The following is a 25,893-nucleotide window of genomic DNA, read 5'->3' on the forward strand; positions in this document are numbered from 1 at the left end:
GGCTGCATTGTGAACAAACGCTGGAATAGGTGATATCTACCCCCTCTTTGCTTTGAAACACAGAATTCTAGAACAAAGAAATAGACACTTGTAAACTTAGGATCTCTCAATTTTCTACTTCAAAGGAAGCCTGTATAAGGAGTTTTCCTATCTGAAGGAGCAGTTGCTCAGTCTGAAGTGATCTTTTAAGCTAGCTGAATCTCAGAGGATGTAGCTCTTATCATCTAGGTGTTAAATTGTCCCATACTGACTTCAAATACACAAAGTTCAGACGTCACGTCTCCATAGAATAGCAAAGAAATCTACTTTAAAACATGTCTCCTTTGAAATCATAAGAATCTTGAAGATTTAAAGTTTAGACAATGTATCTATATAGTTTTCAAATATTCAATATGTGCCTCAGACTGTCCAAATAATATGTATAAATAAATAGATATGATATTGTTTTTGGTAAATATATTATAGTGGATAAGTAACTATGGTGAATTTGGAATGTTCTAAATTATTTCAAAATAAATACATTTTTCCTTGTTTTCCATAAATCTAATAAGCCTTACAGAAGATACTATAAGTTAACATATAAAGGCATCATAGACTTTGAGCCCATAACTTAAACACTATTAAGACATGTATTGATAAATAATTAAAATGTTCATCTATATATGATATAAGATGGTAACTAGGAAATGAAATATGTACCAGTATATCAAATTAACTGATATACAAAATAAGACAGATAAACAAATATATTTTATTGATTCATACTACTAGTACACTCATGAAAATGTGATTATTAAATGCAGTTTCTTCAAATACCTCATGTTTAGTATGAAAATACTCAGATTAAATAGTATTAGTCTCAGATATGTGGACCAGATGAATTTATTAATATCAGAAAATAATGAGTATATTAAATATACATAAAATATATATATATAAGAAGCTGAATTTTCTGTAGCACTTTGATAATTAAACTATTTTTCTTTGTCTGCTGCCCCCGATGGAATACAAATGGCATTGCAACCAAAAGGTAGTTGGCTGCTCAGGGAAGCATTGCCCAAATATACCCCTATGAGGGACAAGCTTCGGTCAGGGCATATCCAATATTCTGTGGGAATGATTAAAGAAAAGGAGGAGTGGTTTATCATTGGAAAAATTTTGCCACACACTAGACAAAGGGAGACTCAAGCAGACAGACTCAAAGAGGGAGAATCACTTTGACTGAGAGAGAAAACACAGACTTGTGCAAAGTATCTTCTCTGCAATTTTGGGGCACTTTCTTAAAATAGGAAAGATAACAATTTGAGGCCTGTATCCTTGCAATAGTGGACTAAATCCTTCTTATATGACCCACAAGAAACTCTGGAAGCTGAACACTCATCTGGTTATGTGGTAATGTATACGGTTGCTCGATATTTTTAATATTTAAATCAAGGTATTCTAAAGCTATAATTTAATTGAAGCCGGCACTTTAAAGAGGTACTTTGTATTTTAAATCTATGTTCCATAGCCTGGTGTAGTTTAGAACTAGTCATATTAATGCTAAATAATTTTATTTGCTAGAAAATAATTTGTATTATAAGTCAATCTTAATTATTGCGAAATTGCATATAAATTGGTTATTGTGTTAATATACAATTTCTCTGATGGTTATAAGTTCAGCATTAGAGTTATTGGCTAATTATAGACTATTCTGGTATTATCATTTGGGGTATTTTAATGTGATTCATTGTGAGTAAGGTTAATTTTAGAGATATATTTTGGTTTGCTTTGTAAAGAATATTGTAACAGCATAGATATATAATTGGTTCATAATCTAGTTTCTACATAAATATAATTCAAGGTGTCTATAAAAAGGTAACTAATCTAGAATTAAGGAATAAATATTTATTTTAATATATTATTAAGTATATACATTTTATTGGTTGACAGCTGCTGAGATAATATATACAACATTTTATTGGAGGTTACTGCTAAGATAATAAATAATAATTTTGTAACCTAGTCATATACTAACATAATTTGGAGGCACTGCAGAAGATTATTATCTTTATCACATTGATATCATATTTTGTAGTAAATTAAAAAACAAATGATATATGATGATAGAATGATTTTTTTTGTAATATTTTAAAAAAAAAAAAATTCTCGTTGGTCAAAATTGTATTAGTGTTTTAATTTAACCAAATACTAAGCCAAAATAATAATGTCTGTTACTAGAAGTTAATTAAATGAATCTATACTCGGTATCGAAATTTGTCCCCAAGATTCGCCACTCACTAAGGGCAACGTCCTTAAAATGGACGCTATAGGCCACATAAAACATAAATTTAAGATTGCGGGTGATTTAAATGATTATATTGGAATGCTTGCAATTAAGGCCAAAAATATTGCTATTGATAATGAAAGGTGGAATGAAAAAAGTGAGTTGATCCAGGAATTAAAAATTAATCAATGCAAAAATGTTAAAAAGCGTGATAAACTAATACTCAAATAGTGGCCCCTTGTAATATGCATTATTGATGAAATATCCACCCACCTTATAGAAAAGAAGTTTCAGTTACAGGAGCTAGAAGATTAAATTCGCTCATCACGCAAGTGCGAAGAAAATTTAGAAATAGCTAAACACGAAATTACATTTAAACAAGACATGGGCACCTTCCAAGAGCATAACCAAAATTTAGTAGCCCAAATAGAACATTTGAATAAACAAATCGCACAGAGCCAGAAAGAGTTAAGTGAATTAAAAAAACAGTGTCGCCATAATGAACCCCCCTCCATAAGTAGTAAAAATAATGAAAATAATAATGCAGGTATTTTAAAAACCCTAAAAGAATTTATGAGAAATAAACTGCAGAACATTAGGGAAGAATTTATACAAAGGACGTTGATTGGGTCAGAGGTAAACTCATGTTATAAATTCAGGGAACTGCTATACTTCAGAGGGAGGGCAGCTCTAGTAGTGAGTCAGAGGGCAGAGCCAGCTATCCAGATAGCCCATATAATACTAATGTACGTAAGGGGTCTCCCCATAGTAAAAGTAGGGCAGATAGGGGGTGCTCCAGCCCCAAAAATAAGGTCCCTAGGAAGGCCCAAGATACATCTAATAAGGTATATGACACCCCTAAAATAATTACTTTAAGTGGTGCAGTACCTAAATTTTTCAACAAGGGAACCAATTCTATAATTGACCACTTAGAGGCCGATGAAAATGCTTTATCCATAATGAATGTTAATAGTGAGCAGTCAGAAATTAAATTTCTGCCCTGGGTATTTGAGGGTAAAGTTCTTTGCTTCACTAAAGGATATGAATATTCATTCCTGGAGTGAAACAAAGCAACAGTGCAAAAAGGAATTCAGGCAAAATCGGACGAAAACAGCCGCTAAAATAGCCGTATACAGGTTGAAATGTGGCACGAATCAAAGCCCTATAGAATTCCTTTCTGCACTAAAAAGTGCGTACAGTATGGCCGAAGACTTCCCCAATATTTGAAAGCTCAGAATTTGTGAATCTGTTTTATGAAGCACTACCCTCACACATCAAAATTAATTTGGCTATAGATTTTGATGAGAACTGCTCATTGGACTGGTTGATCAAAGAGAGTTCAAAGTTATACTCTATTCAGCAGTCCGGTGACTAGGGGCTTAAAAGGGAACCAAGGCCCAGCCCTAAAATTGTGGCAGAAACTAGGGTGTCACCTAGCCCCCACAAAGTTTTAACTCTGCCCCTTCCCCAACAAGGCCTGAGGTGCAGAGAGAATATACTCAAAATGGGGGGCATAGCCAGATAAATAGTTATCCCCAAAGACATGAATACCCACAAGGTAAATCGGTATCCCCGTAAAAATAAATACCAAAAGTGGTGAAAATACTCTCATGGTAACCAGACACCCTAAGTAAATAGTGCTCCCCAAGATATTAACGCTGAACAAGTTGAACCCCAAAGACAACCATGTCGTAATAGAAACAATAGCTATGATTCTGAGGGATCCCAAGGATCCAGGAATCAATACCCTGGGATATCAAAAAAATCGGTCCATGGGTAAAAATTGTATAATCAAGTGGGCCAACTCAGTATGCAGTTAAATTTACTAATATGAGTCAAGCTTTGACGGCTCAACACCCTAATAATCCTTTTTTAGGGGTACAGCCAGTGGCCAGAAGTGGGCCACGGGCACAGTCATAAATAGGGAGGGAAAGGGGAGAGATATACCAAATGAAATGATAAATGTCAATAATGGTACTAATCATGTTCTCTCCCTACAGCCCAGAAACGGACAGTTTAGCGGAAATGACGGGCAGCCTCAGCCTGGAAGCTCTAACAAACCTTTTCTTTTGCAGTTTTCCCTCTAACCTTATTCCCACAAATGCAGTACACAGGAACCCAGTCATCCCAATTATAGAGGAAGTGAAAGGTGTAAGTGAAAATTCTCCTGCATCAGGTAATGTGGCGGATTCAGATAACTTGTGGCAAAGCGCAAAAATGTTTAATCATGCTAATTTTATGTGTGAAATGGTAGAAACTGCAGGGAGATATTATTTATTAGCTGAGCTCCAGGATTCAGTTTCCAAACATATCATGGGATTAATTGATACTGGATTGATCTGGATTTTATCACACAGGTACTACACAGCTAAATGAGCTAAATAACGCCTCACAAGCCTAAACTCAGGGGATTTAATGGTTCACTAATAGGTGTTGGGGCGACTCTCTCATAGTCTGGGGTACTGCATGGTTAAAGCTAAAGCTAGGGAACAGGGTAATAAGGCACCCGGTCATTATAGTGGATCTGCCAACTGATCGTTTAATAATTGGTAGTGATCTCCTGAAACGATTAAGCACCATAATTGATTGCATAAAGAATGTAATTTGGTCACAAGTAAAAAGACCTATTAATTATGAGCGGTCCAGCATACCTCACACTAGACATAACTGAACTAACTGCTGTTCTAAAAACCATTGAGATGGCTATTGAAAAAGGTATTCATGAATTTGTGATCATTACTGACTCAAATTATGTGCTTGACAGTTTTGTTGAATACCTGCCAACTTGGAAAATAAATGGCATGCAGAAAACAACAAACCAATCAAACATGGCAAGTTGTTCTGCAAGCTTGATAATCTATCAGTGTCCAATGGTTTAACCATACACTGGAAAAAGACCAAAGGTCATTCCAGAATTCAGGGTCCTGATAAGGAAGGCAATGATCTTGCAGATTTATTAGCCAAACAAGGAGCCATAACTGGAGAACTCCTTAATATCAACCACTTAATGGGTGCAATTCAGGTAGAAGCCATTACCAGAAACCAGGCTAAACAAAATGAGCCTAACCTGGTACAATGGAGTCAGTATTCTCCTAGTGAGGACCTGATCACTAGTCAAAAAGAAGACCCATTATAGGTATCTTCAAAAAACACATAGAAGATCCTGAAAACAACCCCATCTCAAAAGAGGACGGTATTGGTAAGAAAGATCTTAGAATCTTAATGAAGTCCAAATCACAATTCAAGTTACAGGATGGTTTGTTAATTAGAACCTCCAAAAACTGGCATCCAACAATGGGTGGTACCTACAAAGTCTTATGCTTCAACATGCCCATGATGCTCCCACATCTGGCCATTGTGGTGCCAAATTGACGTATGAAATATTGGGTGCATATGTTGAAGAATGTTCAAACCTACTGTCAAGGTTGTTTAATCTGTCCACAGATCCAACCCACTGCGCCAACGCATAGAGTGCCATTGCAGAAAAGGGGGATGGTAATTCCATGGTCAGATATACAAATTGATTTTATTGGTCCAGTCATCTAGAGGTAACAGATACATGTTAAGTGACATGCCTGTTCACTAAATGGGTAGAGTGCATCAGTGCACCTAATAGTGCGGAAACATGTGCAGCATTGCTCATCAATGTGTTTTCCAGATTTGGTTTGCCCCAGAGAATTAAATCCGATCGGGGGATCCACTTCACTAGCGGATGACCAAAATGTGGAAAATACTAGGGGTCAAAAGAAAGCTCCATATTGCATATAGAGCTGCCTCAAGTGGTGGTGTAGAGCATTACAACCAGTCCATTGTGAAAATCCTCAAAAGGTTTTTCAGTGAAACAGGTAAAGACTGGGATGTAAGATTACCTCTAGTCCTAATGGCATTAAGAGCAACTCCAAGTAGTGGTACTAAGATCACCTTTTGAATGGATGACAGGTAGAAGAATGGTTCTACCTCAACATCTATTGTACCGTACATCAGACCAGAACTTGATAAATGCCGCCAATACACATCAATATGTGGAGAACCTAAGAAAGCATCTGCAATATGCCTTTGCTCAAAGGAACATAGAGAAGTCCGCAACTGCCACTTAAACCTATTAAGATCTCATAACGTCCAAAAAGGAATATGAAATAAATGATAAAGTTTATCTTTATAACTTTGGAAGAGATCAGGTTAAGGAGAAGAAATTTCTTCCATCATGGAAAGGTCCTTTTGTCATTACTGACAAAATATCTCCAGTTGCCTATAAAATTAGGATCTCCATTTTCTGCTGAAATCCTCAGTATAATTTTCAAAACCTGTCCTCAGGCCTCACTAACAGACATTTTCAGGAAATCTTAACTGGAGCACAGGTTAAATAATCAGCTGATTAGTAAACATGATTATTTTACATGCTCTCATCCAAGGTAATCGCGAAAACCCGCTGGGGAGGACCGAGGACAGGATTGAAAACCAGAGGTGTAGTTCAATTTCAAGTGCTCTGTTTTTGTTTAGCGCCATTTTGGTGCCACTATTTAAATAATCAGTTGTAACATAGGTGATTAAATGGCAATGCACATTACCCGACAGGCTCAAAACTAGTTAACGGGCCAAAATAGTAATTAAATGACATGCTCTAACACTAAGAAGAGATCAGAGGTCACACAGAGAAAGGAGTAGAGAAGGGAAGCACAGAAATAAAGAATGGGCACATAAATAGGATAAACAAGGAAAAATTTGTTTATCTAAAATATTTCTTCAACTATAATTTTGATGATGGCCAAAAATGTTAATAATGACATTGCAATAATTGATAACTTCTTTCATGCTGACATCCTTCCGATTTCGGAGTGATATAAACAGAATATAAATAAATGAGTACAGGTTTTTTTAATTGTCCCTCTGAAAACCGGTAAATTTGTTAAGAAGGATGCAATGGACAATGTTACCCTTCGCCATTTGCAGGCTTACCATATTTCAGCTCACAAATCTGCATGTCTATCTTCCAAAGCTTCTCACAGATTTTGTGAACAGGAACATGTGCACTCATAGGACGTGTGACTTCAGTCAAAATCTTTGTAGCCGCATCACTAGTGGCTCCTAAGTAATAACACTGAGAAAGAGCTGTGTTATGGGGCGCCAGTGGAAGTTTCACAATTAAATAAACTGTATATGAAATATGGCTGTAGAAAGGTGGCATAAATAGGGAAATTTAAAATTATGATTTCTGGTGAGGTTACTTTCTACTAAAACAGTTTATAGAGACTGTGCTGTATAGAACACAAATATAAAAAATACTTAAACACATAACATAATTTATGTAAGAACTTACCTGATAAATTCATTTCTTTCATATTAGCAAGAGTCCATGAGCTAGTGACGTATGGGATATACATTCCTACCAGGAGGGGCAAAGTTTCCCAAACCTCAAAATGCCTATAAATACACCCCTCACCACACCCACAATTCAGTTTAACGAATAGCCAAGAAGTGGGGTGATAAGAAAGGAGCGAAAGCATCAAAAATAAGGAATTGGAATAATTGTGCTTTATACAAAAAAATCATAACCACCACAAAAAAGGGGTGGGTCTCATGGACTCTTGCTAATATGAAAGAAATTAATTTATCAGGTAAGTTCTTACATAAATTATGTTTTCTTTCATGTAATTAGCAAGAGTCCATGAGCTAGTGACGTATGGGATAATAAATACCCAAGATGTGGAACTTCCACGCAAGAGTCACTAGAGAGGGAGGGATAAAATAAAGACAGCCAATTCCGCTGAAAAATAATCCACAACCCAAAACAAAAAGTTTTAATCTTAATAATGAAAAAAACTGAAATTATAAGCAGAAGAATCAAACTGAAACAGCTGCCTGAAGTACTTTTCTACCAAAAACTGCTTCAGAAGAAGAAAACACATCAAAATGGTAGAATTTAGTAAAAGTATGCAAAGAAGACCAAGTTGCTGCTTTGCAAATCTGATCAACAGAAGCTTCATTCCTAAATGCCCAGGAAGTAGAAACTGACCTAGTAGAATGAGCCGTAATTCTTTGAGGCGGGGATTTACCTGACTCCACATAAGCATGATGAATCAAAGACTTTAACCACGACGCCAAAGAAATGGCAGAGGCCTTCTGACCTTTTCTGGACCCAGAAAAGATAACAAATAGACTAGAAGTCTTTCTAAAATCTTTAGTAGCTTCAACATATTTCAAAGCTCTTACTACATCCAAAGAATGTAAAGATCTCTCCTTTGAATTCTTAGGATTAGGACACAATGAAGGAACAACAATTTCTCTACTAATGTTGTTAGAATTTACAACCTTAGGTAAAAATTTAAATGAAGTCCGCAATACTGCCTTATCCTGATGAAAAATCAGAAAAGGAGATTCACAAGAAAGAGCAGATAACTCAGAAACTCTTCTAGCAGAAGAGATGGCCAAAAGGAAAAAAACTTTCCAAGAAAGTAATTTAATGTCCAGAGAATGCATAGGTTCAAACGGAGGGGCTTGTAAAGCCCTCAGAACTAAATTAAGACTCCAAGGAGGAGAGATTGATTTAATGACAGGTTTAATACGAACCAAAGCCTGTACAAAACAATGAATATCAGGAAGATTAGCAATCTTTCTGTGAAAAAGAACAGAAAGAGCAGAGATTTGTCCTTTCAAGGAACTTGCAGACAAACCTTTATCCAAACCATCCTGAAGAAACTGTAAAATTCTAGGAATTCTAAAAGAATGCCAAGAGAATTTATGAGAAGAACACCAAGAAATGTAAGTCTTCCAGACTCGATAATAAATCCTCCTAGACACAGATTTACGAGCCTGTAACATAGTATTAATTACTGAGTCAGAGAAACCTCTGACTAAGAATCAAGCGTTCAATTTCCATACCTTCAAATTTAATGATTTGAGATCCTGATGGAAAAAAGGGCCTTGAGATAGGTCTGGTCTTAACGGAAGAATCCAAGGTTGGCAACTGGCCATCCGAATGAGATCCGCATACCAAAACCTGTGAGGCCATGCTGGAGCCACCAGCAGTACAAACAAATGTTCCATAAGAATTTTGGAAATAACTTTTGGAAGAAGAACTAGAGGCGGAAAGATATAGGCAGGATGATAATTCCAAGGAAGCGACAAAGCGTCCACTGCCTCCACCTGAGGATCCCTGGATCTGGACAGATACCTGGGAAGTTTCTTGTTTAGATGAGAGGCCATCAGATCTATTTCTGGAAGTCCCCAGATTTGAATAATCTGAAGAAATACCTCTGGGTGAAGGGACCATTCGCCCGGATGTAACGTCTGGCGACTGAGATAATCCGCTTCCCAATTGTCTACACCTGGGATGTGAACCGCAGAGATTAGACAGGAGCTGGATTCCGCCCATACAAGTATCCGAGATACTTCTTTCATAGCCTGAGGACTGTGAGTCCCACCCTGATGATTGACATATGCCACGGTTGTGACATTGTCTGTCTGAAAACAAATAAACGATTCTCTCTTCAGAAGAGGCCAGAACTGATGAGCTCTGAAAATCACACGGAGTTCCAAAATGTTGATTGGTAATCTCGCCTCCTGAGATTCTCAAACCCCCTGCGCTGTCAGAGATCCCCATACAGCTCCCCAACCTAATAGACTCGCATCTGTTGAGATCACAGTCCAGGTTGGACGAACAAAAGAAGCCACTTGAACTAAACGATGGTGATCTATCCACCACGTCAGAGAGTGTCGTACATTGGGATTTAAGGATATTAATTGTGATATCTTTGTAAAATCCCTGCACCATTGGTTCAGCATACAAAGCTGAAGAGGTCGCATGTGAAAACGAGCAAAGGGGATCGCGTCCGATGCAGCAGTCATGAGACCTAGAATTTCCATGCATAAAGCTATCGAAGGGAATGATTGAGACTGAAGGTTTCGACAGGCTGAAACCAATTTCAGACGTCTCTTTTCTGTTAGAGAGACAAGGTCATGGACACTGAATCTATTTGAAAACCCAAAAAGGTTACCTTTGTCTGAGGAATCAATGAACTCTTTGGTAAATTGATCCTCCAACCATGTCTTTGAAGAAACGACACAAGTTGATTCGTATGAGATTCTGCAGAATGTGAAGACTGAGCAAGTACCAAGATATCGTCCAAATAAGGAAATACCGCAATACCCTGTTCTCTGATTACAGAGAGAAGGGCACCGAGAACCTTTGAAAAGATCCTTGGAGCTGTTGCTAGGCCAAACGGAAGGGCCACAAACTGGTAATGCTTGTCTAGAAAAGAGAATCTCAGAAACTGAAAGTGATCTGGATGAATCGGAATATGAAGATATGCATCCTGTAAATCTATTGTGGACATATAATGCCCTTGCTGAACAAAAGGCAGAATAGTCCTTATAGTTACCATTTTGAATGTTGGTATCCTTACATAACGATTCAATATCTTTAAATCCAGAACTGGTCTGAAGGAATTCTCCTTCTTTGGTACAATGAATAGATTTGAGTAAAACCCCAGACCCTGTTCCAGAACTGGAACTGGCACAATTACTCCAGCCAACTCGAGATCTGAAACACATTTCAGAAATGCCTGAGCCTTCACTGGATTTATTGGAATGTGAGAGAGAAAAAAATCTCTTCGCAGGCGGCCTTACCTTGAAACCTATTCTGTACCCTTGAGAAACAATGCTCTGAATCCAAAGACTGAATCGAATTGATCCAAATGTCTTTGAAAAATCGTAACCTGCCCCCTACCAGCTGTGCTGGAATGAGGGCCGCACCTTCATGTGGACTTGGGAGCTGGTTTTGACTTTCTAAAAGGCTTGGATTTATTCCAGATTGGAGAAGGTTTCCAAACAGAAACCGTTCCTTTAGGGGAAGGGTCAGGCTTCTGTTCCTTATTCTGACGAAAGGAACGAAAACGATTAGCAGCCCTATATTTACCTTTAGATTTTTTGTCCTGAGGCAAAAAAGTTCCTTTCTCCCTGGTAACAGTTGAAATAATTGAATCCAACTGGGAACCAAATAATTTATTACCTTGGAAAGAAAGAGAAAGCAAAGTTGACTTAGAAGACATATCTGCATTCCAAGTTTTAAGCCATAAAGCTCTTCTAGCTAAAATAGCTAAAGACATATACCTGACATCAACTCTAATGATATCAAAGATGGCATCACAAATAAAGTTATTAGCATGTTGAAGAAGTTTAACAATGCTATGAGCATTATGGTCTGATACTTGTTGTGCTAAAGCCTCCAACCAAAAAGTGGCAGCAACATCAGCCAAAGAAATAGCAGGCCTAAGAAGATTACCTGAACATAAATAAGCTTTCCTTAGAAAGGATTCAATCTTCCTATCTAAAGGATCCTTAAAGGAAGTACTATCTGCTGTAAGAATAGTAGTACGTTTAGCAAGAGTAGAGATAGCCCCATCAACTTTAGGGATTTTGTCGCAAAACTCTAATCTGTCAGATGGCACAGGATACAATTTCTTAAACCTTTGAGAAGGAGTAAATGAAGTACCCAGATTATTCCATTCCCTAGAAATTACTTCAGAAATAGCATCAGGGACAGAAAAAACTTCTGGAATAACTATAGGAGGTTTAAAAACCAAATTTAAACGCTTAGTAGATTTAGTATCAAGAGGACTAGAATCCTCCATCTCTAATGCGATTAAAACTTCTTTAAGTAAAGAGCGAATAAATTCCATTTTAAATAAATATGAAGATTTATCAGTGTCAATATCTGAGACAGAATCCTCTGAACCAGAAATATCCTCATCAGAAACAGACAAATCAGAATGATGACTGTCATTTAAAAATTCATCAGAAAAATGAGAAGTTTTAAAAGACCTTTTACGTTTACTGGAAGGAGGAATAACAGACAGCCTTCCTAATAGATTTAGAAACAAATTCTTTTATATTAACAGGAACATCCTGAGTATTAGATGTTGAAGGAACAGCAACAGGTAATGGTATATTACTAATGGAAATACTATCTGCATTAGCAAGCTTATCATGACATTCATCACAAACTACAGCCGGAGGAACAATTACCACAAGTTTACAGCAAATGCACTTAACTTTGGTAGAACCAGCATCAGGCAGCGTCTTTCCAGAAGTAGATTCAGATCCAGGGTCAATGTGAGACATCTTGCAATATGTAAAAGAAAAAACATATAAAGCAAAATTATCAAATTCCTTAAATGACAGTTTCAGGAATGGGAAAAAAATGCCAATGAACAAGCCTCTAGCAACCAGAAGCAATGAAAAATGAGACTGAAATAATGTGAAAAAAAAAGGTGGAGACAAGAATGACGCCCACATTTTTTAGCGCCAAAAAAGACGCCCACATTATTGGCGCCTAAAAAATTTTGGCGCCAAGAATGACGCCACATCCGGTGACGCCGACATTTTTGGCGCAAAACGTCAAAAAAAAACGTCAAAAAAAAGTTTGACGCCGGAAATGACAAACAGATTTTTTTTGCGCCAAAAAAGTCTGCGCCAAGAATGACGCAATAAATTGAAGTATTTTCAGCCCCCAGGGAATAAAGTCAATTTGAAAAAATTTTTAAGGTAAGAAAAAAATGATTATTCATATGCATTATCCCAAATAATGAAACTGACTGTCTGAAATAAGGAATATTGATCATCCTGAATCATGGCAAATATAAGTTTAAAGACATATATTTAGAACTTTAAGCTATGGTTGGGCACTTTATTTATAGAGTGTCACAAAAAATAAGACTTACTTACCCCAGGACACTCATCTACATATAGTAGATAGCCAAACCAGTACTGAAACGAGAATCAGTAGAGGTAATGGTACATAAGAGTATATCGTCGATCTGAAAAGGGAGGTAAGAGATAAATCTCTACGACCGATAACAGAGAACCTATGAAATAGATCCTGTATAAGGAGACCATTGAATTCAAATAGGCAATACTCTCTTCACATCCCTCTGACATTCACTGCACACTGAGAGGAAAACCGGGCTCCAGCCTGCTGCGAAGCGCATATCAACGTAGAATCTAGCACAAACTTACTTCACCACCTCCACGGGAGGCAAAGTTTGTAAAACTGAATTGTGGGTGTGCTGAGGGGTGTATTTATAGGCATTTTGAGGTTTGGGAAACTTTGCCCCTCCTGGTAGGAATGTATATCCCATACGTCACTAGCTCATGGACTCTTGCTAATTACATGAAAGAAATATTTATTGGTAAATGCTTGATAAACAGACAAAAGACTAAAGATCTCTAACTGCCATTGTGCCCATCACTCTAAACCTCATTATGCCCCAAAAGGGGTCTTTTGAGGAAGTTTCTGCCATACCATGGGTGGTTGCTTAGTAACCTTCATATTGTCTTTAAGTAGTTTATGTCACCTATTGATGCTGCTTAATATTTTGGCACCATAGATGCACTTATTGTCACCATATTGTTGCCAACCATGCCTGCATAACTGTTTTCCTCATGATTTCCCTCATATTATGTAGTGGGGCATGTCCTGGGTCCTGATCAGTGTGTTGAGGATGGTGTTGTCTCTACCACCCTGGGCCCCTACCTGGACAGACATTTACAGTGAGCCTTAAAGGATCATGGAGTCAATGGACAACTCATTTTTCACAGGTGTGAAGCAGCAGAAGGTGGTGTTAGATATGGTAAAGGTATATGGGAAGTGATTATAGTAGGCTGAAAAAAAGGTGTCCTGTCATTGGATATGATATTAGATGATGGAGTAGGGACTGGAGGGCAGAGGAGGTTGTTAAATGTACAGAAAAAGTGTCCTCACATGAAAAGTAGGAGCTGTCAGAATGACTGAGCCACTGAAACTATGGGCAGCTTGTTATGGGTGGGCAGTTCTACAAGGGTTTCATTTGATACTGTAGCTCCCCCAAACCTCAAAAAGACAGGTAGATGAAGATGAGGAGAGCAAGACAGGTAGATAAAGATGAGGAGAGCAAGACAGGTAGATAAAGATGAGGAGAGCAAAATGACAGGTAGATGAAGATGAGGAGAGCAAAAAGACAAGTAGATGAAGAAGGAGAGCAAAAAGACAAGTAGATAAAGATGAGGAGAACAAGACAGGTAGATAAAGATGAGGAGAGCAAAAATACAGGTAGATGAGGAAGAGGAGAGCAAATGACAGGTAGATGAAGATGAGGAGAGCAAAACGACAAGTAAATGAAGCTGGGGGGAGCAAAGAGACAAGTAGATGAGCATGAGGAGAGCAAAACAACAAGTAGATGAGGAGAGCAAAAAGACAGGTCATGGAGTCAATGGACAACTCATATTTTTCACAGGTGTGAAGCAGCAGAAGGTGGTGTTAGATATGGTAAAGGTATATGGGAAGTGATTGTAGTAGGCTGAAAAAAAGGTGTCCTGTCATTGGATATGATATTAGATGGTGGAGTAGGGACTGGAGGGCAGAGGAGGTTGTTAAATGTACAGAAAAAAGTGTCCTCACATGAAAAGTAAGAGCTGTCAGAATAACTGAGCCACTGAAACTATGGGCAGCTTGTTATGGGTCGGCAGCTCTACAAGGGATTCATTTGATACTTGTAGTTCCTCCAAACCTCAAAAAGACAGGTAGATGAAGACGAGGAGAGCAAAACGACAAGTAGATGGAGATGAGGAAAGCAAAACAGGTAGATGAAGATGAGGAGAGTAAAAAGACAAGTAGATGAAGATGGAGAATAAAACGACAGGTAGATGAAGATGAGGAGAGCAAAATGACAAGTAGATGAGGAAGAGGAGAGCAAATGACAAGTAGATGAAGAGGATGAAGAGGAGGAGAGCAAAACGAAAAAGCAAATGAAGAGAACAAAAAGAGAGGTAGATGAAGATGAGGAGAGCAAAACAACAAGTAAATGAAGATGAGGAGAGCAAAAAGAAAGGTAGATGAAGATGAGGAGAGCAAAACGACCCTTAGTATTTAGAAAAAGCTTTCCATGTCTAAATGTTATGGCATATGACACATTAATGTGCGTCTGACAAGCAGCTACTGGCAGTGACAGATCAGTGCCTATGAATCTGGAACAAACTGCCTATTAGTGGGAATTTGTGTAATCTGCAACTATTTTTTTTTTTTTTAGACAAAATAGCTCAAATATAAAGATGTTCTTACCAGTCGGTTCTCTTTCCCTGTTGACACTTTGCAGACCTCAATGAGTTCTCTCTCTATGACATCTGGGGTAAAGTTAATATTTCTTGCTAAAAGGGAGTTGTAAAATCTATTCAAATATCCTCCACACACTAAAAAAAAGAGACAAAAAAATCGTATTTTTTGTTAAAAAGTCATATTTATGAGCGTTATAGATTATATTAAGGCAGTAATTGTATTTACCTTATTTTCATGAATCACTTTATATCTAAAGCAAATAAAATAACTGTGTACAGAATGTTTTGCTAGATAAAGGGATATTCCAGCCAAAACTGGAATCCACATTGATACGTTTCAGTTTGGAATAGAGGCATTTTTGTAATATACTTGTATTAGCAAAAATGCTTCTAATAAAAGTTATTGCCGTTTCAAAAGTGTATTTAAGTATGCACCGTGCACCAGCATTTAAAACAAAGTCTACAGTGCTTGCACTGTCTAGTAATTACCTAAATTGTAGTTATTTGCTGACATGATACAAGTACCACTGGTGCTCTGAACAGCTGCAATATTTAAAATGCTGGTGCACTGAGAATACCTAGCTATGCTTCACATGCACATGCAGAGAAAAATGCTAACACTACAACAGTGATAACTTTTACTAGAAGCATTCTTGCCAATACATGTCTAGTGCAACTATGTTTCTATTCAAATATGTAATTCATCTATGTGCATTTACATTTTGACCGGAATGTCCCTTTAAGAGTCTTCTATATACTTTGCAGACTAGATCCTAAGGAGCCATATCCTGAACAGTTTAGTATGACAGTAATATAATCTTATTCTGTGAGATTCCAACTAGCTCTGTATAAACCTAACAAAGCCATCTTAATACATATATACATCATAGTTATTTGTATCTTTATTTTTAAATTTGCAACCTTAGTGATATAAATTAAATCTCTATTGTGACTGGTCCTTTGTGTTTTAAATAATTATTTCTAAGGTGATAAAAATATATTTCTTTCATGTAATTAGCAAGAGTCCATGAGCTAGTGACGTATGGGATATACATTCCTACCAGGAGGGGCAAAGTTTCCCAAACCTCAAAATGCCTATAAATACACCCCTCACCACACCCACAATTCAGTTTTTACAAACTTTGCCTCCCATGGAGGTGGTGAAGTAAGTTTGTGTTAGATTTCTACGTTGATATGCGCTTCGCAGCAGGCTGGAGCCCGGTTTTCCTCTCAGAGTGCAGTGAATGTTAGAGGGATGTGAAGGGAGTATTGCCTATTTGAATACCATGGTCTTCCTCTAGGGGATCTATTTCATAGGTTCTCTGTTATCGGTCGTAGAGATTTCTTCTCCTACCTCCCTTTTCAGATCGACGATATACTCTTATATACCATTACCTCTACTGATTCTCTTTTCAGTACTGGTTTGGCTATCTACTATATGTAGATGAGTGTCTTGGGGTAAGTAAATCTTATTTCTATTTATGACACTCAAAGCTATGGTTGGGCACTTTATATGTAAAGTTCTAAATATATGTCTTAAAACTTATATTTGCCTTGATTCAGGATAATCAGTATTCCTTCTTTCAGACTGTCAGTTTCATTTTTTGGGAAAATGCATATGAATAAATATTTTTTTATTACCTTAAAAAAAAATATTTCAATTGACTTTTTTCCTTGCGGGCTGTTAGGCTCGCGGGGGCAAAAAATGCTTCAATTTATTTAGTCATTTCCGGCGCCATAGTTGACGCCAGATGTTTTCACGTGGTTGCGTCATTTTTGGCGCATGCGTGTTAGACTTTTTTTGGCGGCAAAAAATGTGGGCGTCATTTTTGGCGCCAAATAATGTGGGCGTCATTCTTGGCGCCAAAAAAGTGGGCGTCATTCTTGGCGCCAGTTTTTTTCACATTATTTCAGTCTCATTTTTTTGTTGCTTCTGGTTGCTAGAGGCCTGTTTTGCATTTTTTCCCATTCCTGAAACTGTCATTTAAGGAATTTGATAAATTTTGCTTTATATGTTGTTTTTTCTATTACATATTGCAAGATGTCACAACCTGACCCTGGATCAGAATCTACTTCTGGAAAGACGCTGCATGATGTTGGTTCTACCAAAGCTAAGTGCATTTGTTGTAAACTTTTGGTAACTGTTCCTCCGGCTGTAGTTTGTGTTAGTTGTAATGAAAAACTTTATAACGCAGATAATGTCTCCATTAGTAATAATCCATTACCTGTTGTTCCTTCAACATCTAATGTTCAGGATGTTCCTGTTAATGTAAGAGAATTTGTTTCTAATTCTATTAGGAAGGCTCTGTCTGTTATTACTCCTTCCAGTAAACTTAAAAGGTCTTTTAAAACTTCTCATATTTCAGATGAATTTTTAAATGACCGCCATCATTCTGACTTATCTATTTCTGATGAGGATCTCTCTGGTTCAGAAGATTCTACCTCAGATATTGACACTGATAAATCTTCATATTTATTTAAGATGGAGATGGATTGCTGAACCAATGGTGCAGGGATTACACAAATATATCACAATTAATATCCTTAAATCCCAATGTTCGATCTTCTGACTTGGTTGGATCACCCTCGTTTAATTCTTGCTTCTTTTGTTCGTCCAACCTGGACTGTGATCTCAACAGATGCAAGTCTTTCAGGTTGGGGAGCTGTATGGGGATCTCTGACAGCGCAGGGGGTTTGGGAATCTCAGGAGGCGAGATTACCAATCAACATTTTGGAACTCCGTGTGATTTTCAGAGCTCTTCAGTTCTGGCCTCTTCTGAAGAGAGAATTGTTTATTTGTTTTCAGACAGACAATGTCACAACTGTGGCGTATGTCAATCATCAAGGAGGGACTCACAGTCCTCAGGCTATGAAAGAAGTATCTCGGATACTTGTATGGGTGGAATCCAGCTCTTGTCTAATTTCTGCGGTTCACATCCCAGGTATAGACAATTGGGAAGCGGATTATCTCAGTCGCCAGACGCTACATCCGGGCGAATGGTCTCTTCACTCAGAGGTATTTTTTCAGATTGTTCAAATCTGGGGACTTCCAGAAATAGATCTGATGGCCTGTCATCTAAACAAGAAACTTCCCAGGTATCTGTCCAGATCCAGGGATCCTCAGGCGGAAGCAGTGGACGCGTTGTCGCTTCCTTGGAATTATCAACCTGCTTATATCTTTCCGCCTCTAGTTCTTCTTCCAAAAGTGATTTCCAAAATCCTAATGGAGCGTTAGTTTGTTCTGCTGGTGGCTCCAGCATGGCCTCACAGGTTTTGGTATGCAGATCTCGTTCGGATGGCCAGTTGCCAACCTTGGACACTTCCGTTAAGGCCAGACCTATCTCAAGGCCCATTTTTCCATCAGGATCTCAAATCATTAAATTTGAAGGTATGGAGATTGAATGCTTGATACTTAGTCATAGAGGTTTCTCTGACTCAGTGATTAATACTATGTTGCAGGCTCGTAAATCTGTATCTAGAAAGATTTATTACAGAGTCTGGAAGACTTACATTTCTTGGTGTTCTTCTCATAAATTCTCTTTCTTCAGGATGGTTTGGATAAGGGTTTGTCTGCAAGTTCTTTGAAAGGACAAATCTCTGCTCTTTCTGTTCTTTTTCACAGAAAGATTGCTAAACTTGCTGATATTCATTGTTTTGTACAGGCTTTGGTTCGTATCAAGCCTGTCATTAAGTCAATTTCTCCTCCTTGGAGTCTTAATTTGGTTCTGAGGGCTTTACAGGCTCCTCCGTTTGAACCTATGCATTCTCTGGATATTAAATTACTTTCTTGGAAAGTTTTGTTTCTTTTGGCCATCTCTTCTGCTAGAAGAGTTTCTGAGTTATCTGCTCTTTCTTGTGAATCTCCTTTTCTGATTTTTCATCAGGATAAGGCGGTGTTGCGGACTTCATTTAAATTTTTACCTAAAGTTGTGAATTCTAACAACATTAGTAGAGAAATTGTTGTCCCTTCATTGTGTCCTAATCCTAAGAATTATCTGGAAAGATCTTTACATTCTTTGGATGTGGTTAGAGCTTTGAAATATTATGTTGAAGCTACTAAAGGTTTCAGAAAGACTTCTACTCTATTTGTTATCTTTTCTGGTTCCCGGAAAGGTCAGAAGGCTTCTGCCATTTCTTTGGCATCTTGGTTAAAGTCTTTGATTCATCATGCTTATGTGGAGTCGGGTAAGTCCCTGCCTCAAAGGATTACGGCTCATTCTACTAGGTCAGTTTCTACTTCCTGGGCTTTTAGGAATGAAGCCTCTGTTGATCAGATTTGCAAAGCAGCAACTTGGTCTTTGCATACTTTTACTAAATTCTACCATATTGATGTTTTCTCTTCTTCTGAAGCAGTTTTTGGTAGAAAAGTACTTCAGGCAGCTGTTTGATTCTCCTGCTTATTATTTCATTTTTTTGATTTGGGTTGTGGATCTTTTTCAGCGGAATTGGCTGTCTTTATTTTATCCCTCCCTCTCTAGTGACTCTTGCGTGGAAGTTCCACATATTGGGTATCTGCTATCCCATACGTCACTAACTCATGGACTCTTGCTAATTACATGAAAGAAAACATAATTTATGTAAGAACTTACCTGATAAATTCATTACTTTCATATTAGCAAGAGTCCATGAGGCCCACCCTTTTGTGGTGGTTATGATTTTTTTTTTATAAAGCACAATTATTCCAATTCCTTATTTTTTATGCTTTCGCTCCTTTCTTATCACCCCACTTCTTGGCTATTCGTTAAACTGAATTGTGGGTGTGGTGAGGGGTGTATTTATAGGCATTTTGAGGTTTGGGAAACTTTGCCCCTCCTGGTAGGAATGTATATCCCATACGTCAATAGCTCATGGACTCTTGCTAATATGAAAGAAATGAATTTATCAGGTAAGTTCTTACATAAATTATGTTATCTGCCAAAGTACTATTTATATGTATTAAAAAAAAAAAACAAAAAAAAAAAAACAAGTTACATACTGGGAATTACACTCCTTGATACATGTTGCTGATGAATTAAATAGTGAAATACTTAGAGACACTGCTTATTCTGGACTCATTACTCTTTAGGAATTTATATTTATTTGTTATTCAGCATTTGTTAGTGAAGCAATTTCACTCATTTTGGCATCAGATTTATTACAGGGCAACGCACATATATGCATTAAACTTTAATGCCAATAAATCAGTCACAGAAATTAGTCAGATGCCACAGACCGTGGCCATTTTTAGCATTTGTTTTACAAATGCACAACAGATTATAAATAAATGCACATCCCTATTACCCATGAGACATATTAGGGTGATAGGACTTCCATCAGGAATTTAGGCCTGGCCAGAAGGTAGGTTCGCTGTACCAGGGCCATCAGACTAGTGGACCTTCCAGCATATGTTTATGATAGGGCACTTAATGAGCCGGACAGGGGCGAAACTACAGGGGGTGCAGAGGACACAATTGCGACTAGGCCCCCAATAAAAAACGTTGACCTGCCACTGATATCATGTGAGTGTGACATGATGCTTCACTAGTGTCTGACTACAGGGGTTAGTGTTTCTGTGTGTGTGTGTATATATATATATATATATATATATATATATATATATATATATATATATATATATATATATATATATATATATATATATATATATATATATATATATATATATATATATATATATATATATATATATATATATATATATATATACATATACACACACACATATATATATATATATATATACATACAGCAAAACAGACATTGTTACTACAGCATGGGGGGGGCAAGGGTAAACAGTGTCAGTCTATACAGTACCACTATATACAGTACAGGGGGGGGGCTGGACCATGTCACAGATTACTGTGGTCACTTTATAAAGTACTGGGGTGGGTAGGGTCAGGCCAGCATCTCACCGGCAGATTACAGACTGTCACTGAATCACTATATACAGTACTGGTGGGTTAAACAGTGTCACTATATATAGTAATAGGGGGGTCAGACTGTGGGCACAGGGTACCTCCTTTTGCAGACGTAATCTGATTCACATTTTTTTTTCTGTGTTAAATGTAAAAAAAAAAAATATATGTATCAAATTCACTTTTTTGGGGGGGGAGATGGAGGGGCCCTTCTTAGATTCTTGCACCTGGGCCCTGTGGTTTCCAGTTCCGCCTCTGGAGCCGGACATACAGAGAAGGCTAACAGGGCCTGCGCTATTTGACTACTGTAGACATCAGACATACGTTGACATGCAGGAAAACATAATTTATGTAAGAAGTTACCTGATAAATTCATTTCTTTCATATTAGCAAGAGTCCATGAGCTAGTGACGTATGGGATATACATTCCTACCAGGAGGGGCAAAGTTTCCCAAACCTCAAAATGCCTATAAATACACCCCTCACCACACCCACAAATCAGTTTAACGAATAGCCAAGAAGTGGGGTGATAAGAAAAAAGTGCAAAGCATAAATAAGGAATTGGAATAATTGTGCTTTATACAAAAAAATCATAACCACCACAAAAAAAGGGTGGGCCTCATGGACTCTTGCTAATATGAAAGAAATGAATTTATCAGGTAAGTTCTTACATAAATTATGTTTTCTTTCATGTAATTAGCAAGAGTCCATGAGCTAGTGACGTATGGGATAATGACTACCCAAGAGTCACTAGAGAGGGAGGGATAAAATAAAGACAGCCAATTCCGCTGAAAAATAATCCACACCCAAAATAAAGTTTAAATTGAAAATATAAGCAGAAGATTCAAACTGAAACAGCTGCCTGAAGTACTTTTCTACCAAAAACAGCTTCAGAAGAAGAAAACACTTTAAAATGGTAGAATTTAGTAAAAGTATGCAAAGAAGACCAAGTTGCTGCTTTGCAAATCTGATCAACCGAAGCTTCATTCCTAAACGCCCAAGAAGTAGAAACTGACCTAGTAGAATGAGCTGTAATCCTTTGAGGCGGAGTTTTACCCGACTCCACATAAGCATGATGAATTAAAGATTTCAACCAAGATGCCAAAGAAATGGCAGAGGCCTTCTGACCTTTCCTAGAACCGGAAAAGATAACAAATAGACTAGAAGTCTTTCGGAAATTCTTAGTAGCTTCAACATAATATTTCAAAGCTCTAACTACATCCAAAGAATGCAATGATTTCTCCTTAGAATTCTTAGGATTTGGACATAATGAAGGAACCACAATTTCTCTACTAATGTTGGAATTCACAACCTTAGGTAAAAATTTAAAAGAAGTTCGCAACACCGCCTTATCCTGGTGAAAAATCAGAAAAGGAGACTCACAAGAAAGAGCAGATAATTCAGAAACTCTTCTGGCAGAAGAGATGGCCAAAAGGAACAAAACTTTCCAAGAAAGTAATTTAATGTCCAATGAATGCATAGGTTCAAACGGAGGAGCTTGAAGAGCCCCCAGAACCAAATTCAAACTCCAAGGAGGAGAAATTGACTTAATGACAGGCTTTATACGAACCAAAGCTTGTACAAAACAATGAATATCAGGAAGATTAGCAATCTTTCTGTGAAAAACGAACAGAAAGAGCAGAGATTTGTCCTTTCAAGGAACTTGCAGACAAACCTTTATCCAAACCATCCTGAAGAAACTGTAAAATTCTCGGAATTCTAAAAGAATGCCAGGAAAAAAGATGAGAAAGACACCAAGAAATATAAGTCTTCCAGACTCTATAATATATCTCCCTAGATACAGATTTACGAGCCTGTAACATAGTATTAATCACCGAGTCAGAGAAACCTCTTTGACTAAGAATCAAGCGTTCAATCTCCATACCTTTAAATTTAAGGATTTGAGATCCTGATGGAAAAAAGGACCTTGCGACAGAAGGTCTGGTCTTAACGGAAGAGTCCACGGTTGGCAAGAGGCCATCCGGACAAGATCCGCATACCAAAACCTGTGAGGCCATGCTGGAGCTACCAGCAGAACAAGCTAGCATTCCTTCAGAATCTTGGAGATCACTCTTGGAAGAAGAACTAGAGGCGGAAAGATATAGGCAGGATGATACTTCCAAGGAAGTGACAATGCATCCACTGCTTCCGCTTGAGGATCCCTGGATCTGGACAGATACCTGGGCAGTTTCTTGTTTAGATGAGAGGCCATCAGATCTATTTCTGGAAGTCCCCACATTTAAACAATCTGAAGAAATACCTCTGGGTGAAGAGACCATTCGCCCGGATGCAACGTTTGGCGACTGAGATAATCCGCTTCCCAATTGTCTATACCTGGGATATGAACCGCAGAAACTAGACAGAAGCTGGATTCCGCCCAAACCAGAATTCGAGATACTTCTTTCATAGCCAGAGGACTGTGAGTCCCTCCTTGATGATTGATGTATGCCACAGTTGTGACATTGTCTGTCTGAAAACAAATGAACGATTCTCTCTTTAGAAGAGGCCAAGACTGAAGAGCTCTGAAAATTGCACGGAGTTTCAAAATATTGATCGGTAATCTCACCTCCTGAGATTCCCAAACCCCTTGTGCCGTCAGAGACCCCCCACACAGCTCCCCAACCTGTAAGACTTGCATCTGTTGAAATTACAGTCCAGGTCAGAAGAACATAAGAAGCCCCCTGAACTAAACAATGGTGATCTGTCCACCACGTCAGAGAGTGTGGTACAATCGGTTTTAAAGATATTAATTGAGATATCTTTGTGTAATCCCTGCACCACTGGTTCAGCATACAGAGCTGAAGAGGTTGCATGTGAAAACGAGCAAAGGGGATCACGTCCGATGCAGCAGTCATAAGACCTAGAATTTCCATGCATAAGGCTACCGAAGGGAATGATTGTGACTGAAGGTTTCGACAAGCTGATATCAATTTTAGACGTCTCTTGTCTGTCAAAGACAGAGTCATGGACACTAAATCTATCTGGAAACCCAAAAAGGTTACCCTTGTCTGAGGAATCAATTAACTTTTTGGTAAATTGATCCTCCAACCATGATCTTGAAGAAACAACACAAGTCGATTCGTATGAGATTCTGCTAAATGTGAAGACTGAGCAAGTACCAAGATATCGTCCAAATAAGGAAATACCACAATACCCTGTTCTCTGATTACAGACAGAAGGGCACCGAGAACCTTTGTAAAAATTCTTGGAGCTGTTGCTAGACCAAACAGCAGAGCCACAAACTGGTAATGCTTGTCTAGGAAAGAGAATCTCAGAAACTGATAGTGATCTGGATGAATCGGAATATGCAGATATGCATCCTGTAAATCTATTGTAGACATATAATGCCCTTGCTGAACAAAAGGCAGAATAGTCCTTACAGTTACCATTTTGAATGTTGGTATCCTTACATAACGATTCAATATTTTTAGATCCAGAACTGGTCTGAAGGAATTCTCCTTCTTTGGTACAATGAAGAGATTTGAATAAAACCCCAGCCCCTGTTCCAGAACTGGAACTGGCATAATTACTCCAGCCAACTCTAGATCTGAAACACATTTCAGAAATGCTTGAGCCTTCGCTGGGTTTACTGGGACACGGGAAAGAAAAAAATCTCTTTGCAGGAGGCCTTATCTTGAAGCCAATTCTGTACCCTTCTGAAACAATGTTCTGAATCCAAAGATTGTGAACGGAATTGATCCAAATTTCTTTGAAAAAACGTAATCTGCCCCCTACCAGCTGAGCTGGAATGAGGGCCGCACCTTCATGTGGACTTAGGAGCTGGCTTTGATTTTCTAAAAGGCTTGGATTTATTCCAAACTGGAGATGGTTTCCAAACTGATACCGCTCCTGAGGATGAAGGATCAGGCTTTTGTTCCTTGTTGTGACGAAAGGAACGAAAACGATTATTAGACCTAAATTTACCTTTAGATTTTTTATCCTGTGGTAAAAAAGTTCCTTTCCCTCCAGTAACAGTTGAGATAATAGAATCCAACTGAGAACCAAACAATTTATTTCCCTGGAAAGAAAGGGAAAGCAGAGTAGACTTAGAAGACATATCAGCATTCCAAGTTTTAAGCCATAAAGCTCTTCTAGCTAAAATAGCTAGAGACATATACCTGACATAAACTCTAATGATATCAAAGATGACATCACAAATAAAATTAGCATGTTGAAGAAGAATAATAATGCTATGAGAATTATGATCTGTTACTTGTTGCGCTAAAGCTTCTAACCAAAAAGTTGAAGCTGCAGCAACATCCGCTAAAGATATAGCAGGTCTAAGAAGATTACCTGAACACAAGTAAGCTTTTCTTAGAAAGGATTCAATTTTCCTATCTAAAGGATCCTTAAAGGAAGTACCATCTGCCGTAGGAATAGTAGTACGCTTAGCAAGAGTAGAGACAGCCCCATCAACCTTAGGGATTTTGTCCCAAAACTCTAATCTGTCAGATGGCACAGGATATAATTGCTTAAAACGTTTAGGAGTAAATGAATTACCCAAATTATTCCATTCCCTGGAAATTACTTCAGAAATAGCACCAGGGACAGGAAAAACTTCTGGAATAACTACAGGAGATTTAAAAACCTTATCTAAAAGTTTAGATTTAGTATCAAGAGGACCAG

At 37.9% G+C, this 25,893-nt stretch overlaps 1 protein-coding gene across 1 annotated transcript in view; it reads right to left on the minus strand.

Annotated features, from left to right (window-relative positions):
- Positions 1 to 25,893, minus strand: part of CDNF (cerebral dopamine neurotrophic factor) — a 76,430-nt gene that overhangs the window by 10,154 nt on the left and 40,383 nt on the right. The window contains exons 2-3 of the mRNA XM_053716499.1: positions 15,360 to 15,487; positions 7,223 to 7,364 (exon numbers count right to left, since the gene is read on the minus strand). Of these exons, the coding sequence (XP_053572474.1) occupies positions 7,223 to 7,364; positions 15,360 to 15,487 (270 nt within the window). The remainder of the gene's footprint in view (positions 1 to 7,222; positions 7,365 to 15,359; positions 15,488 to 25,893) is intronic.

Source organism: Bombina bombina, chromosome 6 (assembly GCF_027579735.1).
Source record: "Bombina bombina isolate aBomBom1 chromosome 6, aBomBom1.pri, whole genome shotgun sequence".
Lineage (NCBI taxonomy): Eukaryota > Metazoa > Chordata > Amphibia > Anura > Bombinatoridae > Bombina > Bombina bombina.